Source organism: Hylobates moloch, unplaced genomic scaffold (assembly GCF_009828535.3).
Source record: "Hylobates moloch isolate HMO894 unplaced genomic scaffold, HMol_V3 SCAFFOLD_6, whole genome shotgun sequence".
Classification (NCBI taxonomy): Eukaryota; Metazoa; Chordata; class Mammalia; order Primates; family Hylobatidae; genus Hylobates; species Hylobates moloch.
The window spans coordinates 73197247-73216094 of NW_026652281.1; the positions used below are offsets into that span (position 1 = coordinate 73197247).

At 43.9% G+C, this 18848-nt stretch overlaps 1 protein-coding gene across 1 annotated transcript in view; it reads right to left on the reverse strand.

Annotated features, from left to right (window-relative positions):
- The window catches only part of DNAH3 (dynein axonemal heavy chain 3), a 223910-nt gene that overhangs the window by 135088 nt on the left and 69974 nt on the right, over positions 1-18848 (reverse strand). The window contains exons 19-21 of the mRNA XM_058440807.1: positions 13874-14085; positions 8612-8703; positions 2501-2615 (exon numbers count right to left, since the gene is read on the reverse strand). Of these exons, the coding sequence (XP_058296790.1) occupies positions 2501-2615; positions 8612-8703; positions 13874-14085 (419 nt within the window). The remainder of the gene's footprint in view (positions 1-2500; positions 2616-8611; positions 8704-13873; positions 14086-18848) is intronic.

Consider the following 18848-nt stretch of genomic DNA (forward strand, 5'->3'; position numbering starts at 1 on the left):
TGCTGGGATTATAGGTGTGAACCACCAAGCCTGACCAAGTGGTCCTGTTTTACTAGTAGGTAAGGTCTAAGGTGTGCCTTAAAGGCCAGGCCCTGTGGGTGGCACTTTTTCTCCTGGGCCACTGTGGCAAGCAAGCTGACAAGGGTCTGACCCCTGGGGCAGGTTTGGTCTTTCTTGCTCTGTTCTCACTTCTTTCAAGTCTAATCTTGGAGGCTAAATTTGGGCCTAGCATGTATTCTCTTATCTATGTTTTACCAGTAGCTCAGCACTGGTAGGTGTGTTGGGCTATTAATAAAGTGGTTTCTTGATCCCCATTTAGCTACTGATTCTTGTCTGTAGTTACTTTAGCCAAAAATTCTGCAGATTGGCCGGGTATAAGTGTGCTGTTCCCCAGGTCTCCTAGCTTACACTCCTCTTGTCACTCCAACAGCCTCTATAGCAGTGTCTAACCCAAGCTGATCATGCAGCCACGCTTCTGAGACCCATGGTGGCTGGGTCACCCTTGCTAGGAGAGGCTCAGTAATGAGGCCCTGTGCCGTCAGCTCTCTTCCCTCTCATCGGCTCATGTATAGCTCTGTTGGGGCTCAGAACACGACACCCCGAAGCATTGCACCTTGATTTGCTGAGTATTTTGAACTGAAGGACATTGGAAAGCCTTGGAAGCAAGATCTTTCTGTCCATCTTTTTCTTCCTTTCTCCTGCTCCTTTATCTTTCCCCTAAGATAGTCCATAGAAACTAAACTCCTCTTTCCCGAAGCAAGCCATAAAACCCAGAAATATCACTCTGACCAAGACAGCCGGCCATAAGGAAATTCTCTGAGCAACCTTGTCTGATAGTGGGTCACAAGACCATCATTCCTGAGGGGCCTTGCCCTATGCCTGGGAGGAAGGACTGCTACACAGAGAGAACAAGAAGAATCTCAACAGGCAGGTCTTGCTAGCTTCCCCTGGAGTCTAGACCATTATACCACACCCTTTTGTTCAATGTCGTTTCCATACAGCTGTCCATTCTTCATCAAACCTAAGCCCCAAAACAGTTTTCCCTGGGTCTTCAGTTTCAACGGTTCCAATGTCATGTAAAACTTTGATTAAACAAAATTTTAATGCTTTTCTCTTGTTAATCTGTCTTTTATTATAGGAGTATTGGCGGTGAATGACCTTCTTGCTAGGTGAAGAAAGGGATCACACCTTTTCACCCCTACAGCTCTTCCTTGAGTGAAACCAAGGCACTCCAACCATTTAAACTGAATAGGGAAAGAAGTCACAAGTAGATAACATGCAGCCTGGGGGAGGAGGGAGGCTTGGGAGCTTTTGGTTCTCAATCCACATTGCATATGAGAAAAACCAGGGGTGCCTTAAAAATACAGATGCCCAGGCATTCTGGGAGGGGAGGAGCCAGGAAGAATCCATTGGGAGATTTTAAAGCATCCCAGATGATTCTACAATGCAGGTTTGGAAGCACTGCTTTAAGAATCAATGGTTGGGCCTGGAGTGGTGGCTCACGCCTGTAATCTCAGCACTTTGGGAGGTGGAGGCGGGTGGATCACTTGAGGTCAGGAGTTCAAGACCAGCCTGGCCAACGTGGTGAAACCCCATCTCTACTGAAAATACAAAAATTAGCCGGGAGTGGTGGCAGGCACCTGTAATCCCAGCTACTCAGGAGGCTGAGGTACGAGAATCGCTTGAGCCTGGGAGACAGAGGTTGCAGTGAGCCAAGATCACGCAGTTGCACTCCAGCCTGGGTGACAGAGCAAGACTCCATCTCAAAAAAAAAAGAAAGAAAAAAAGGACCAATGGTCTGCAGGATGTGTGTATCAACCTGTTGCCTCCATGATTTACAGCTCCCCAAGAGCTGCAGCCCTCATCCCTACCTCACACTTTATCCTAAAAGCAAGCCAGACCCTAAAGACAGCTGAGCAAACGCTTCGGGTGTGTGCACCTTCGCATGCACTGTACGAACTCCTGTGTTTTCTACAAGTGAAAGTGAAAAGAAAGAAACCTACACCCTTGCTATTCAAAATTGATCAATATTATCTGGGAGCTTGTTAAATCTACAGAATCTTAGGTCCCTTCCCAGACCTGCTGAATCAGAACCCTCATTTCAACAAGATCTCCGGTGATTCCTGCACACACCGACATCCGAGAAACACTAGTCATTGTGTGCCCCTGTGCTTCTGAGGCAACTGGGAAGCTTTGGAATGGTGTACAAGCCTGCACCTTCACTGGGAGGTGCTGATTTAGAGGCTTGCTTGGTTCCTTTGCACTGAGAAAGCTTCTTGCTCTGAATCAAAAGGCCTTTCTGATTTGAAGAATGCATCTCTTCAGTGGTGCTGAGAGGAAAGATGATCGACACAGAAAGGCAGACAGGAGGAAACAATCAAGACATGAGCGATTATTTCTCTGTGAGTTCTGTCACCATTCGGAATGAATCATTTCTGTAATCTATTGCATAATAAATGGGGCTGCTTTCAAAGAGGGCTGCAGTTGGAGTGAGACTCACAGTGTCCCTGTATTTAATGAAGCTGAACGTCACATTAACCCAATCCAACTTCATTCTATCCAAGTTTTTCTCCAGAGAGTATTCCTTGCTGGCGGCTGCACCAATGGGCTCCAATCTAAAGAGAGAACACAGCAACAGCAACATCAACAGGAGGCAGAGAAGACACATCAAAGGAGGAACTTCAGGCCAGGCATAGTGGCTCATGCCTGTAATCCCAGCATTTGGGAGGCCGAGGAGGGAGGATTGCTTGAGGTTGAGAGTTTGAGACCAGCCTGGGCAACATAGCAAAACCCCAACTCCACTAAAAACACAAAAATTAGCCAGGTATGGTGTGTGCCTGTAGTTCTAGCTACTCAGGAGGCTGAGGTGGGAGGATCGCCTGAGCCTGGGAGGTAGAGGCTGCAGTGAGCTGAGATCGTGATTGCACTACTGCACTCCACTCTGGAAAACAGAGTAAAACCCTGTCTCAAAAAAAAAAAAAAAAAAGGAGGAATTTCAGCTCAGTCTTAGGAGAATCTCCAGAAGCCCTTAATGTGACCAAAAGGTTTACTATCCTGCTCTAAGATCTGCCAGCTACCGCCAGTGTTTTGCAGGGTTTCTCACCCTTGGCACCGTTGACTTTTTGGGCTGTGTTATGGGTTAAATATTGTCTCTCTGAAAATTCATACATTGAAATTCTAACCCCTAATATCTTGGAATGTAACTCTATTTGGAGAAAGGATCTTTAAAGAGGTAATTAAATTAAAATAAGTCATCAGGGTGGGCCTTAATCCATTATAATTGGTGGCCTTATAAGAAGAGATTAGGACACAGACACAAAGAGGGAAGACCATGACAATTCATAGGGGAAGACAGCCATCTGCAAGCCAAGGAGAGAGGCCTCAGAAGGAACCAACCCTGCCTACAACTTGGCCTTGGACTTTAAGCCTCCAGAATTATGAGACAATAAATTTCTGTTGTGTAAGCCACTCAGTCTGTGGTATGTTGTAAGAGCAGCCTGTTCAACAAAAATTATGGGAGGTCATTATTCTGGACTGAGCTCCTGCACTAGACCCCAGCAGACCAGACCAAATCAAAATGGAGTCACTCACGCTAAATGGCATGTAATCAAACTGAATCTTTAAGGAAGGAGATAGATCCCAGAACAGGACAGTTTTTCCTGAAAACAGGAGATTCCAGTCTACCTGAGTCAGAGAATAAGGAAGTTCCCTCTGCTTGAACCCTTATAAAAAAATAACCTGATGTTAATTAATCTTTTTTTCATATTGTTCTGTTTCCTTATAAAACTTACCATTGTGCTACTGCCCAGTGGGAACTCTCATTCTATTTCGGAAAATAGAGGCTGCCCAGATTCATGAATCTTGATTAAAAGCCAATTAGACTATAATTAAATTCGTTGCTTTGTCTTTTGATGAGACCTAGCAAACTCACATAGGCTGAATAATTGTCATGGGGAGCTGTACCTTACCTTCTAGGGTGTTTAGCAGCATCCCTGGTCTCTACTCACTAGACACCAGCAGCAGACTCCCCAGCCCTGTCCCCATCTTTTGCCAGTTATGACAACCAAAAATGTCTCCAGATATTTCCAAGTGTCCCTTAAGGATGGGAAATGGCCCCCAGTTGAGAACCACTGTTGTAAGTTCACTAAAATAAGACCTCTTCTTTCCAACTTTGTTTATGCCTTATTTGCCCATATTCTGATTTCTGTTTTTTGGTTTTTTTTTCCCCCAGAGTCTCACTGTGATGCCCAGGCTGGAGGGCAGTGGCGTGATCTTGGCTCACTGCAAGCTCTGCCTCCTAGATTCAAGCGATTCTCCTGCTTCAGCCTCACAAGCAGCTGGAATTACAGCTGCCCTCCACCACACCTGGCTAATTTTTGTATTTTTAGTAGAGACGGGGTTTCACCATATTGGCCAGGCTGGTCTTGAACTCCTGACCACAAGTGATCCACCTGCCTTGGCCTCCCAAAGTGTTGGAATTACAGGCATGAGCCACTGTGCCTGGCCAGTATTCTGATTTCTTATTCAGATTTTGAACCTCTGTTAATTTATGTGATGGCTCTTGCTCCACTTCCCATCCCTTCCCCTTTCAAAAACACCTACTATTTTCCTGATACTGGGTCCACCCGTCCATGGCCCCTCTGTTCCACAGAAAGGGGCATAGAGGGAGAGAGAGAAGAGGCAAACAAATTCCTTTCTTCTTCTTTCCACATGGAGATCTGGGTCCTAAAACCGAGGTGTGGCAAAGAATTGGAAAGCCAAGTTCTTGGAAGTGGAAAGAGGGACTGTTGTCTCTGCCTCAGCCCTGTCTTTCATTGCATCCTTGAGTGTAGAAGAGACCATCTGATATTTACTCATAGGTCAGGAAACCAACACTCAGAGGAAGCAAGTGACGTGTCCAAAATCACACAGCCGGGGAGTACTGGAACTGGGTATTGACACCAATTCCTCCTAATCTGACTCCTACCCTGGTGTTTCTTCTTCCACCCTTATGATGTGCCTTCTCCCTTCTCTTTCTTAGAAAGAGCAATAGAACTAGGCCAGGCAAAGTGGCTCACTCCTGTAATCCCAGCACTTTGGGAGGCCAAGGTGGGTGGACCACCTGAGGTCAGGAGTTCGAGACCAGCCTGACCAACATGGTGAAACCCAGTCTCTACTAAAAATACAAAATTAGCCTGGCGTGGTGGCGCATGCCTGTAATCCCAGCTACTCGGGAGGCTGAGGCAGGAAAATCGCTTGAACCCGGGAGGCAAAGGTTGCATTGAGCCAAGATCATGCCATTGCACTCCAGTCTGGGCAACAAGAGTAAAATTCCATCTCAAAAAAAAAAAAAAGAGAAAGAGTAACAGAACTAATAGAACTGTTCACATGTGTTCAATCAAATAGGACCAATTAAATAGAGCTGAGAATCCTCATTTAGCCTCGAGAAGGGAGGAAGATTAGGAGCAGAAAATTACAAACAAGGACTGATCAGGACCTCAGCATGGTCACTGACTTAAATATGGCCTGTGAGAGGTGACCAAAATGAGTGTGCGTATAGGGAATAATTAATAAAGGCAGGTGCCAGCCCAGATGAGTATGACACAAGGAGTCACAAGGCCCAGCCTCCAGTGCTCACTGGCTGTGTGGCTGTGGCCAAGTCACTTGATGGGCCTCAGGTCCCCATATGCCCCTATCACAGGCTTTGGGGTTCAATTAAATAAGACCAAATGCTGGCACCAGGCCTCATGAATTACCCTAGGTTACGACTTAGAATGCAAATGATTGAACAGATGAGGGATTAACCAGTTTGGGAATTCATGAAATATATCAAGAGTTGACCTCACCCAAAATGTGCTGGAGAAGCTCATTAACTATGGGCTGTGATGAAGCTGCATTAACTATGGTGTGGGTGGAATACATGCAATATCACACCTCCCTAAATGGTGGTGGCTGAGTCCCCAGACATGGAATCAGTTCAGGTGACATGTCTTTTCTCCTAATCCTAACTCTAATCACCTAGCTACTCTCCATGTTACAAATGGAACCAAGGCTCACAGAAGTAAACAACGTAGCCAAGATGCTTCCACTTCTGAATTGGTCACAGTTGAACATGCATGCATGGAAAGTATAAGAATAGCTGTATGTTTATGTGTTCATTTGCTGTCTCTGGAGAGGGGTTTACTTTTTCGGCAGTGAAGGGTCATGGTTAAGGCCTGCCTGGTAATGGAAGCCTGCTTATGTTCAAATCTTGATTCTTTCCTAAGTGAAATGTTCGTTCTTTCGGTTACTAGCTGTGATCAACAGCTAATAATCTGAAGTTTATTTCCTCATCTGTAAAATGAGAATAATATTAAGACAGTAGGACCTGGGACACTAGGTTTTTGTGATGGATAAATGTGTTAAGGTCGGGCGTGGTGGCTCACGCCTGTAATCCCAGTACTTTGAGAGGCCAAGGCAGATGGATCACCTGAGGTCAAGAGTTCGAGACCAGCCTGGCCAACATGATGAAACCCCATCTCTACAAAAATTAGCCAGGCATGATGGCAGGTGCCTGTAATCCCAGCCACTCGGGAGGCTGAGGCAGAAGAATTGCTTGAACCCAGGAGGTGGAGGTTGCAGTGAGCTGAGATTGCACCATTGCACTCCAGCCTGGGAGACAGAGTGAGATTCTGTCTCAAAAAATAAAAAATAAATAAATAAAAAGGGTTAAGGTATATAAAATGCTGAGTGCAGCATAATCATTCCATAGCTAGTGTCTCTTGGAAACATCTTATTGGGGGAAAGTGAGGCCCTTTGGCCAAAAAACCTAAGAGTTTTTATCCTAAGCCTGACAAAAACATATGTGTCTCTAGGCCTGCTCCTTAATAAGGAAAATAGTGGTGGTATTGGAGAGGCATCAAAGTATTCAGGTGGCAGAAAGATTCAGGAGCTGGGACCTGCTCTGGTGCACTATGAGTGGGGAATTCTCAGCCTTTCATGTATCAAAATCGCCTGAAAAGGTGATGTCCATTAGAAATATAAAGTGTAATTTTAAAGTTTCTCGCCTGTAATCACAGCACTTTGGGAGGCCGAGGTGGGCAGATCGCCTGAGTTCAGGAGCTCAAGACCAGCCTGGCCAACGTGGTGAAACCCCGTCTCTACCAAAAATACAAAAATTAGCCAGGCGTGGTGGTGGGCACCTGTAACCCCAGCTACTCGGGAGGCTGAGGCAGGAGAATCGCTTGAACCTGGGAGGCGGAGGTTGCAGTGAGCTGAGATTGCGCCATTGCACTCTGGCCTGGGTGACAGAGTAAGACCCCATCTCCAAAATAAAATAAAATAAAATAAAGTTGCTAGTAGCCACATTTAAAAATTATTAAAAGACACAGGTGAAATTAGTTCCAATAATGTATGTGACTCAATATATCCAAAATATTATCATTTCAATATTAATCGATATTAAAAATTGTTAGGTATTTTGCATTCTTTTTTCTTTCAGTATGTCTCCAAAATCCAGCCTGTATTTTATACTTACAGCACATCTAATTCAGACTAGCTGCACTGTAGGGGCTCAATGGCCACAGGTGGCCAGTGGATGCTGCTTTGGGCAGTGCTGACCTGGAGGATTTGTTAAAACGCAGATTGCAGGGCCCATCCGCAGAATTTGATTATGTGGGTTGGGTGGGGCCTGAAAATGTGCATTCTAGCTAGTTTCTAGCTGATGCTGATGCAGCGGGTCTGGGTGCCACACTTGCCTAACAGGGTCTCCAGTCCAGGCAATGCAACATCTCCCCACCCATCGCCGTGAAGGAAGTGTGGAAAAGCAAGCAGGGTCCTGAGAAGCTCTGTTCTAGAAATAGCATTCAAATAGCAAAATTCTCATACACATGAACTCCAGGAGAATTTGGAGAAGGGAAGAAAGCAAGAGACTTTTTTTTTTATTATTATTAAGATGGAGTCTCACTCTGTTGCCCAGGCTGGAGTGCAATGGCGCTATCTTGGCTCACTGCAACCTCCACCTCCTGGGTTCAAGCAATCCTCTGGCTTTAGCTTCCTGAGTAGCTGGGACTATAGGCATGTGCCACTGTGTCTGGCTAGCTTTTGTATTTTTAGTAGAAACAGGTTTAACCATGTTGGCCAGGCTGGTCTTGAACTCCTGACCTCAAGTGGTCTGCCTGCCTTGGCCCCCCAGAGTGCTGAAATTACAGGCATGAGCCACTATGCCCAGGCGAGAAGAGACTTCTTATTGAACCAGGTTTCACACAATCTTAAAGCTCAGAGAGGGTTGTTGCTTTGTTTGTTTAAAGAAGAGGAAACCGAGGCACAGAAAGGCTGAATGGTTTTGCCCCCAATCACTGAGAGCTGGGCTTGAAGCTCAGGTTCAAAGAACATTAAAAAAAAAAAAAATTCCCTTTGAAATAAAATCCATGACTCAATTTTCTAGTCACAACCCATCAGCAGCTCTGCAGCTAAAAACAGAAGCTTCACCAATACGAGTTGGTAGCTGGAGGTAATTAAATAGCCTTAAGCCACCCTACGCCACAAGGGAAAAAAAAAAACAAACAGCCCTATATGGGGCCAATCAGATCACTGTAGCAACTTAAAGATCCTTTGAGCAAAACCTTTTCTGAAGGAGGGGATAAGCCCTTACTTTTCAACGAATTTGCCGAATCCAAATTCGAGCATATTTGAGAGGCAGGTCGTTTCGGTGGGCTTTATCTCATGGCCGACAATCTCACTGATCTGCAAAGAAAAGACGAGAGTAAATGTTTGTTGTTCGAGGCAGTGCTGTCCAGTAGAACCTTCTGTGATGATGGAGATGTTCTTTTTATCTGCACTGCTCAGCATAATAGCCACGAGAGGCAGGTGGCTGTTGAGCACCAGAGATGTGGCTAGTGTGACTGAGGAATTTATTTTTAAATTAAATTTAAAAAATTTTTTGAGACAGAGTCTCACTCTGTCTCCCAGGCTGGAGTGCAACAGCGCCATCATAGCTCACTGCTGCTTTGACCTCCCAGGCCCAAGCAATCCTCCCACCTCAGCCTCCCCAGTAGCTGAGGCCACAGGCACATGCCACCATGCCTGGCTAATTTTTAAATTTATTGTAGAGATAGGGTCTTGCTGTGTTGCTCAGAGTGGTCTCAAACTCCTGGCCTCAAGCGATCCTCCCACTATAGCCTCCCAAAGTAGTCGTATTACAAGAGTGAGCCACCACACCCAGCTAATTTTAATTAGACAGTGTCGTGCTCTGTTGCCCAGACTGAAGTGCAATGGTGTGATCATGACTCACTGCAGCCTTGACCTCCCAAGCTCAAGTGGTCCTCCTGCCTCGACCTCCTGAGCAGCTGGGACCACTGGCATACAACACCATGCCTGGCTAATTTTTTTCTCTTTAAAAATTTTTTTGTAGAGATGGGGTCTCGCTATGTTTTCCACGCTGGTCTTGAACTCCTGCACTCAAGCGATCCTCCCACCTTGATCTCCCAAAAATGCTGGGATTACAGGTGTGAGCCATCATGCCCAGCCCCTTTTACTTTGTAAAATGTGGCTACTAGAAACTTTAAAATTATTAGCTGGGTGCAGTGGCTCACTCCTGTAATCCCAGCACTTTGGGAGGCTGAGGCGGGCGGATCACTTGAGGTCAGGTGTTCAAGACCAGCCTGTCAAACAGGTGAAATCCTGCCTCTACTAAAAATACAAAAATTAGCCGGGCATGGTGGCAGGTGCCTGCAATCCCAGCTACATGGGAGGCTGAGGCAAAAGAACAGCTTGAACCGGGAGGTAGAGACAGGAATCAGCTGAGATCACACCACTACACTCCAGCCTGGGCAACAGAGTGAGACTCCATCCCAAAAAAAAAAAAAAAAAATTACACAAATGGCTCACATTATATTTCTACTAGCCAAGAGGACCAGTTTTGGCATCTATCAGTGCAGTTTCTCCCTAAGATCAAATGTTACCTTGTTCCATCTTGCTTTTTAACAGTTAAATTTTTATTATTTTTTTAATTTCTCTTTTTCCATACTTTTTTTTTTTTTGAGAGTCTCGCTCTGTCACCCATGGCATAATGTCGGCTCACGGCAACCTCTGCCTCCTGGGTCCAATGATTTTCCTGCCTCAGCCTCCCAAGTAGCTGGGATTACAGGCGCATGGCACCATGCCCGGCTAATTTTTGTATTTTTAGTAGAAATGGGTTTCACCATATTGGCCAGACTGGTCTCAAACTCCTGACCTCAGGTGATTCGTCTGCCTCGGCTTCCCAAAGTGTTGAGATTACAGGCATGAGACACCGCACCTGGCCAGACCAGGAGATTTTTTTATAATGACACAGAAAGCACAAAAGCAAGGAAACCAGAAGTAGCTACCGTTGAAATAATGGTCTTGGAAGACCAAGAGTGTCATAGGCACATGATGAAAAAATCACCAAAATAACACTAATTGCAAATAGGACATCAGAAATGCACCTTAGTGTAATGCTCCAAAAAGCCTTTTAGATTTGTGGTTTCCATTTTGCTTTAAACCACAGTAGCAACCCCTTTGCTGTTATCTATAAAGTCTGTGCCCCAAACATAAGGCTCTAACTTTTTCCACCTACGTTCTGTAAATGACCAGAACCCCCAGCACAGCCACGGCCTGGCTTCAGAAGATCCAGCTTCTAGACTTGAGTGCTACAGATGGCTCATCCTTCAGATCCCCCTGCCAGAGCCAGAATCCGTGGCAGTGGATCTCCTGAGTTAGGCATCAGTGCAGAGAATGACATCCCCAGGCTTGGGGCTGTCCCCGAGGTGGCCTGTGGTGTGACCAACATACACTGCAGGGAGGAATGGGCTCTGCCTAGGGGCAGTCTGGAGAGTGTCTAGGGGCCTTTGTCCTTTCTGAACTTGCCTCTTAACTGCTCAGCCCACTGGGCTTCCATTTAGGGGCGTACTCCTTGGGAGCCACTGTCCTGGGGCTGTGCTCCCTGGCCCCCCTCTCATTGTGGTTTACTGCCCCCTACTGCCCGCTCCCTTCCTCTGACCGGACCTTTTCTGCCTTCTTGACTTTTCCAGGCTGAGTCAAACAGTGTAGAAAAATTCCAATTCCCTTCCCCACCACCAACTAGCCGTCTGACAATTCATCTCTCCAAGTCTCAATTTTCCAATCTGTGAAATGGAGATAATAATAATCTCCACTTCAAAGGCCTGTTTTAAGGATGAAATGTGAGAATCCAAATAAAGTATGCAACACAGTACCCAGCACCATAGCTGGTACTCAGTACATTTTCAATATCATCATTATTATTATTTTATTATCAGTGTAGGAAATATTTTTCCTATCATTTAAGTGGCCTATAAATGAGAAATATGAATGTCTAGGAATGGTTAGAATTTTTTACTTTATTTATTTATTTATTTATTTACTTCTTGAGACAGGGTCTTGCTCTGTTGCCCAGGCTAGACTGCAGTGGTGCAATCACAGCTCACTGCAGTCTCAACCTCCTAGGCTCAAGTGATGCTCCCACCTTAGCTTCCCCAGTAGCTGGGACTACAGGCATGTGCCACCATGCCCGGCTAATTTTTTTCTATTTCTTCATGGGGTTTTGCAGTGTTGCCTGGGCTGGCTCTCAGACTCCTGGGCTCAAGCGATCCACTTGCCTCAGCCTCTCAAAGTCCTGGGATTATAGGCATGAGCCACTGCACCTGACTGGGATTTTTAAAATTAAAATTAAAATTTCAATTAATTAATTTTTTAAATAAACGGGTCACACAATAAAGGTTGGCCTCAAGCTCCTGGCCTCAAAGTGATCCTCCTGTCTCAGTCTCCTAAAATGCTGAGATTAGTGGTGTGAGCTACGCGCTTGGCCTGGTTAGGATTTTTTGAGTGCCCACATACGAGAACAGCATCATAGAGGAAGCATCAGGTGGCTTTCCCAGCCCCGCAGCATGTTCTTCAAACGCCATCGACAAGGACACTCTTGAGAGTGCTATCTCATAGACAAACCTGGCACTACCAGAGGCCACTGGTCCCACCTAAGCTCCCTAACCTCCCCATCCCCCCAATGCAGGTCAAAGTCCTAGTTAGGCCGGGTCTGTAGGGAGAGGCACCCCATGAGCACCAACTGACAGCAACTCCTCCTCTGCGGACCCCTCTGCTGGGGCGTTTCAAAACCAGAAGTCATGGCCAGGCATGGTGGCTCACGCCTGTAAAGCCAGCACTTTAGGAGGCCAAGGCAAGAGGATCACTTGAGGCCAGGAGTTCGAGACCAGCCTGGGCAACATAGTGAGACCCCCCCCCGTCTCTATTTAAAAAATTAATTAATTAGAATTACAATTAAAAAATATCCCAGCCAGGCACGGTGGCTCATGCCTATAATCCCAGAACTTTGGGAGGTTGAGGCGGGTGGATCACTTGAGGTCAGGAGTTCGAGACCAGCCTGGCCAACACGGTGAAACCCCATCTCTACTAAAAATACAAAAATTAGTGCGCGGTGGCATGTGCCTGCAATCCCAGCTACTCAGGAGACTGAGGCAGGAGAACTGCTTGAACGCAGTGAGCCGAGATCACGTCACTGAACTCCAGCCTGGGTGACACAGTGACACAGTGAGATTCCATCTCAAAAAAAAGAAAGAAAGAAAGAAAAAACAGAAGTCTACTCAGCAGGCAGCCTATCCCTTGTCTGCACAGCACTCCATCCTTTGCTTAGGTCTTGAGTCTCAAGACTTTTTGGGAAACTGAAAGTAGCTTCTCCCTACAAAAAGACCTCTCATGTATTCAGAGAGTCTTCCTCTGTCTTCCTAGGAAGAGCAAAGTGCTCCTTGTCACTGTGTTGTCATTGGGTCCTTTCAGAGAGAATTTCCTCAGTCTTACATGTGGTTTTTTTTCCCCCTCTCTGTTACCCAGGCTGGAGTGCAGTGACACGATCATGACTCAATGCAGCCTTGACATCCCTGGCCCAAGCAATCCTCCCACCTCAGCCTCCCAAGTAGCTGGACCACAAATGTGCACCACCATGCCTAGCTAATTAATTAATTAATTAGGGAGAGATGGGGGTCTCACTATGTTGCTCAGGCTGGGCTCAAACTATCCTCCTGCCTCAGCTTCTCAAAGTGTTGGGATTATGGTCTTGAGCTACCATGCCCGGTCTTGAATGTGGTTCTGGGAGGGGGAATTACAGGCCAAGTCAGAGAAGAATCTGCCCAAAGAAAGCCATTTTCATTTCCAATTCCATACAGAGCGACTCTCTGGTAGAGGATGTTTCAAGGCCATTGCTAGCCCTTGGAAGTGACAATTATTTTAGAAACACAGTGAGTTTTCTTTTTTCTGCTTAGTGTTCACACCACACTTATCACCCTCACACTTGGTTCCTTATAAAAATCCCAGCTATTTTTAAGGAGAATATTTATTATTCTAATTTGTAGACCCAAAGGGCTGAAAGAAGAGTGCAAAGTTATTTCTGAACCTGTTTGACAATGAAATGCCACACCAAAGTCATCCTAAGTGGGAATCATCTGGTATTATTAGCAACTCCCAGGGAGGGATGTGATTTTCTTTTTTGTGTATCCTAGGTCAAGGAGCAAATCAAGGTCCTCTCACTGTATCGAACATCCCTGTTGCACCTTGGAGGCTCTTGGCCTCCAAAAGCCCATCTGCTTAGGAAGCAGGAAGGAGACCTTTGTGGCCATTGGCTGGAACAACACTCAACGAACCACGAGCAATGGGGGTTCCAAGGAAAGGGCCAACCTGTCCAGGGGGCAAGGAGTTCATTCTCTTCCTTCAGAAGGCTTGCCACTCTCATTTGCTATCCCTTTGCCCTTGAGTAGATTCTCCTTTCGGAAAGGAGAAGCTTGACCTAGTAATGTTTCCCACCTTCCCAAGGACAGTCAGGCCATGCCTGGGCTGGGCTGCTTGGGGGCGGGCAATGATTGATAGAAACCTGCTGCCAGTGCCGGTCCTTCATTCCTGGGTTGCAGGAAATACTGAGGATGGGAATGTACTGCTTGAACTTATCGATCTTGATCTTCACATTCTCTGCTAAGCGCCTGGGTGCAGGCACATCAGATAAGGTCTTGATCAGTTTATACGTTGTCCTCCACATATTCCCTATCTCCTCCGCAATTTGCTCAGCATTCAGTAAGAAGAGGGGTCCTGAAATAGAAGAGTGAGGGAAGGGTCAGACCATCACGTGGAAGTTAGTCATGCGGACCTTTAATTCCCTGCACTTAGAGCTGTGCCTCCTGTCGTTTGGAGATTGGAACACATACAGACTTTGAGGATCTGAAACCTGCACATAGCCAGTGGAACCTTAGATATGATATAGGACTTTTCTAAGCCTCAACAATAACTCCTGTGACACAGGGGTAATAATGGATACCCTGGAGAATGATTGTGGAAATTCAGTGAGATAATGTACAGTGGCTAACATAATGCCTGGCATATAATGGAAGTACAATTAGCATATCAATAGCTTTTCGTTTTGTTTTGTTTTGTTTTTGACCAGTTGCAGTGGCTTACACTTGTAATCCCAGCATTTGGGGAGGCCAAGGTGGGAGGACTGCTTGAGCCTAGAAGTTTGAGACCAGCCTGGGCAACATAGTGAGACCCCATCTCTACAAAAAATAAGAAGAAAAAGAAAAAAGAAAAAAAATTGTTATTATTGGTTTAGAAGCTGTTATAGTAGTAATAAAAAGTGCTTCACAAAAGCCGTGAAGTATTAACCATCGGGGAAAGGTGAATGGAGATATGAGAGGTCTCTGTTTTGTTCTGGCAACTTTTATGTAAGTTTGAAAGTATTTTAAAAACAGTGCAGGGCACAGTAGCTCACGTCTATAGCCCCAGCACTTCGGGAGGCTGAGGCAGGCAGATTGCTTGAGGTCAGGAATTCAAGACCAGCCTGCGCAACATGGTTAAACCTCATTTCTACTGAAAAGGCAAAAAATTAGCCAGGCGTGGTGGCATGCTCTGTAGTCCCAGCTATTTGGGAGGCTAGGGTGGGAGGATCACTTGAGCCCAGGAGGTGGAGGTTGCAGTGAGCCAGGATAGTGCCACTGCCCTCTAGACTGGACAACAGAGTGAGACTCTGTCAAAAAATATATATATATTTTAAAAACAAAAAGTAACACCTCATTGTTTAAACTTGCTCCAAAACACTAATTTCCTTCCCCTTCCTTTATTTTGCTAAGAACCTTTAGCATTTGGGTTTCACATCCAGCCAAGACCTTTCCATGCTGCTGCCCCCTCTTGGATATTTCAAATTGGTATTAACTCTTGCTATGTGACGTTGCTAACTTACTCAAAAACACTTTTCTTTCAGGAGTGCTGAAACTAAATATAACTTCGTTAATTTCACATGCTTCATCAACCCAACATTTTTGTTGGGTGATCAAAAATTTAAATTAAAAAAAGTATCTTTCATGCACCAGGAAATATTGTAGGTGCTGGGCTAGAATAGAAAGGCACCTACGCAACAAGTGAGTGGCCTCTACTTGGGATGGTTTGGCTGAATTATCACAGTGACTTTCCCAGTAGGATGAATAAATTAGGTAAGGCTAACACTTCATTGTTCCCACTCTATAGTTGTAAGAGTGAAGCACAAACAGAGTGACTTGCCTGGGTTATTTGCAATCACTCAGGCAAAGAGGAGTAGTAGAATTTCTGTTAGAAGCAATTTTCCTCTGGTTATGATTATCTAGAGACAGCCTGAACTGACAAATTTATATCTACAAGAGAGAAGAACATAAAATAATACAGGGATTTTAGACACTGCTATTTGAAAAGCAATTATGGATCCCTTTATCCACACGCCTTGGTAGCTTCTCACCTCATAGCTTATGGCAAGGCTATATTCTGAAATTCTAACTCTGATCTTAAATGATGAGACAGCAGGTGGAAATTTTTGTAGCCCTGTGGATACAGTCAACTCAGTCAAGATTCAAACATGGAGGTTGCAGGAAATATTAATAAATTCTAGGGTCCTGTCCGGTCTGGAAATTCCAGAGTTCTAAGAAACATTGCTGAAGTCATTCTTCAAGGTTAATGATCTTCAGCCCCATGAATGTAAACAAATAACTTTTAGGCAAAGAAGCAATGTGAGGCCATGCAATTAACCACGTCTGCCTATTCTAACTCCCCACTAAATGATCAAAGGCAGATAATAAAGGGAAAACATGTGTCTCTACCGGAAACTAAAGAAGGTGCCATCCAAATGTGAGCTACAGGGAGAGATTTCTGTAGGATATTCACAGTAGTTTTCCAAGTTTAGCAGGCATCAGAACTGCCAGGAGGGCTTGTTAAAACACAGATTTCTGGGCCCCATTCCCAGAGTTTCTGAGTCAGGTCTGGAGCGAGGGCTCAAGATTTTGCATTTTTAACACATTCTCAGTTAATGAGAATGCTGCTTTGTCCTGGAACCACACTTTGAAAGCCACTGCAGGGGAAAAGTGGAAGTGACACTCGCTAGGAATCCCATTGCAGAACTTGCTGCTTATCCATGGAGAGGGATATGTCTAGCAAAGTAAGAGCCCTGCCAAAGCTGACTTTTAACAAAGGCAGCTTGATCCCTTGATAAAATATTCCACTCAATAACAGTAGAGTACACATTCTTTTTTATTGCAAATAGAACACTTACTAAGGTGGGTCTTATTCTGAGTCATAAAACAAACCTCAATAAATTGAAAAGAAGTAAAATCATGCAAAGTGTCTTTTATGACCATAATGGAATTAAATTAGAAATAACAATAAAAACATAACAAGAAAATCTCCAGTGACTAGAAAATTAAACAACACACTTATAAATAATCCATGGGTCCTAGAGGAGCCTCAAAGGAAATTAGAAAGCACTTTAAATTGAACAAAATTTGCGAGGTACAACTATAAAGGATAAATTTGTAGCATTAAAAAAGGAGAAAGTTCTAAAATAAATCATCCAAGTTTCTACCTTAAGTAACTAGAAAAAGAAGAGCAAGATAAACCAAAGCTAGCAGAAGGAAGGAAATGATAAAAATAAGAACAGAAATCCATTGAAAACAAAAATAATAAGAAAGATTATTGAAACAAAAAGCTGTTTCCTTGGAAAACTAAAATTGATAGGCCTAAAAAAAAGATAAACGTCTAGCAAGACAGGCAAAGAAAAAAGAAAGAAGATGCAAATTACCAATATCAAAAATAAAAGATGGGATATCACTACTGACCTCTCAGCCATTAAAAGGGTAATAAGGGAATGCTATAAACTCAATGTACATAAGCTAGTCCATTTTTTAAAAAATGAAGCCATTCTTCAAAAACTACAAACTTCCAAAAACTTACTCAAGATAAACTAGAAAACCTGAATACTTTTATAACTATTGAAGAAATTGAATTTATAGATTAAAAATTCCCAAAATATAAAAACTTCAGAATCAGATGGTTTCACTGGAAAATTCTGCCAAACATTAGAAGAAAAAAAAAAAAAACAGCAAAACCTGTATAATCTCATTTAAAAAATAGAAGAGGAGAAAACATTTCCTAACTTATTTTAACAGGTCAGCAATACCCTGATACAAAAGCCAAACAGATATATTACAAAAACAAAACAAAACAAAAAAACCCTACAGACCAGTATCTCTCATAGACACTAAAATTCTCAACAAAATATTAGGCATGGAAACTGAATCCAGCAACACATGAAAAGAATAATACACCATGTCCAAGTAGGGTTTATCACTGGAGTGCAAGGCTGGTTTAATATTTGAAAATCAAACAATGTAATATACAGTATTAACAGTCTCAAAATTTTCTGTAATTTGCAACAACATGGACGGAACTGAAGGACATTATACTAAGTGAAATAAGCCAGGCATAGAAAGACAAATACTGTATGATCTCACTGTTTGTGGAATCTAAAAAAGTCAATTTCATAGAAACAGAGCATAGAAAGGCAGTTACCAGAGGCTTGGACGAGGGGGAGGGATGGCGAAGGAAAGGAAAGATGTTGATGAAGGGTACAAAGTTTCAGTTACACTGGAGAAATAATTTTTAGTAATCTATTGTAGTGCATGGTGACTGCAGTTAATAATTATTGTATATTTAAGCTGGGTGAGGTGGCTCACGCCTGTAATCCTAGCACTTTGGAAGGCAGAGGCAGGTGGATTGCCTGAACTCAGGAGTTCAAGACCGGCCTGGGCAACACGGCAAAATCCTGTCTCTATCAAAAATACAAAAAATTAGCCGGGTGTGGTAGTGGACATCTGTAGTCCCAGCTACTCAGGAGGTTGAGGTGGGAGGATCACTTGAACCTAGGAGGCAGAGATTGTAGTGAACCAAAGTTATGTCACTGTGCTCCAGCCTGGGTGGCAGAGCAAGACCCCATCTCAAATAATAATAATAATAACGTCTTGTATATTTCAAAGTTCTAAAAGTATAGATTGGAAATGTTATCACCAGAAAAAAAGTGATAAATTGGTGAGGTTATGGATATGTTAATTAGCTTGATTTAATCTTTCTATGATGTATACATAGATCAGAATATCACATTGAACCCCATAAATATATGTAACTACTTGTCAACTAAAAATAAATAAGTAAAAATTGCAAAAAAAAAAAAAAAAAGAAAGAGAAAGAAAATCCACCAGAATCAACAAAACAAACTCCTGGAACTAATAAGTGATTGCAGCAGAATCATAGGATACAATATTAACATTAAAAAGTCAATCACTTTCCAAGATAGTATCAATGAACAATGGAATTTGAAATTAAAAGCATAGCCCGGGCACAGTGGCTCATGCCTGTAATCCCAGCACTTTGGGAGGCCAAGGCAGGTGGATCACGAAGTCAGGAGTTCAAGACCAGCCTGACCAACATGGTGAAACCCTGTCTCTACCAAAAATACAAAAATTAGCTGGGTGTGGTGGCATGTGCCTATAATCCCATCTACT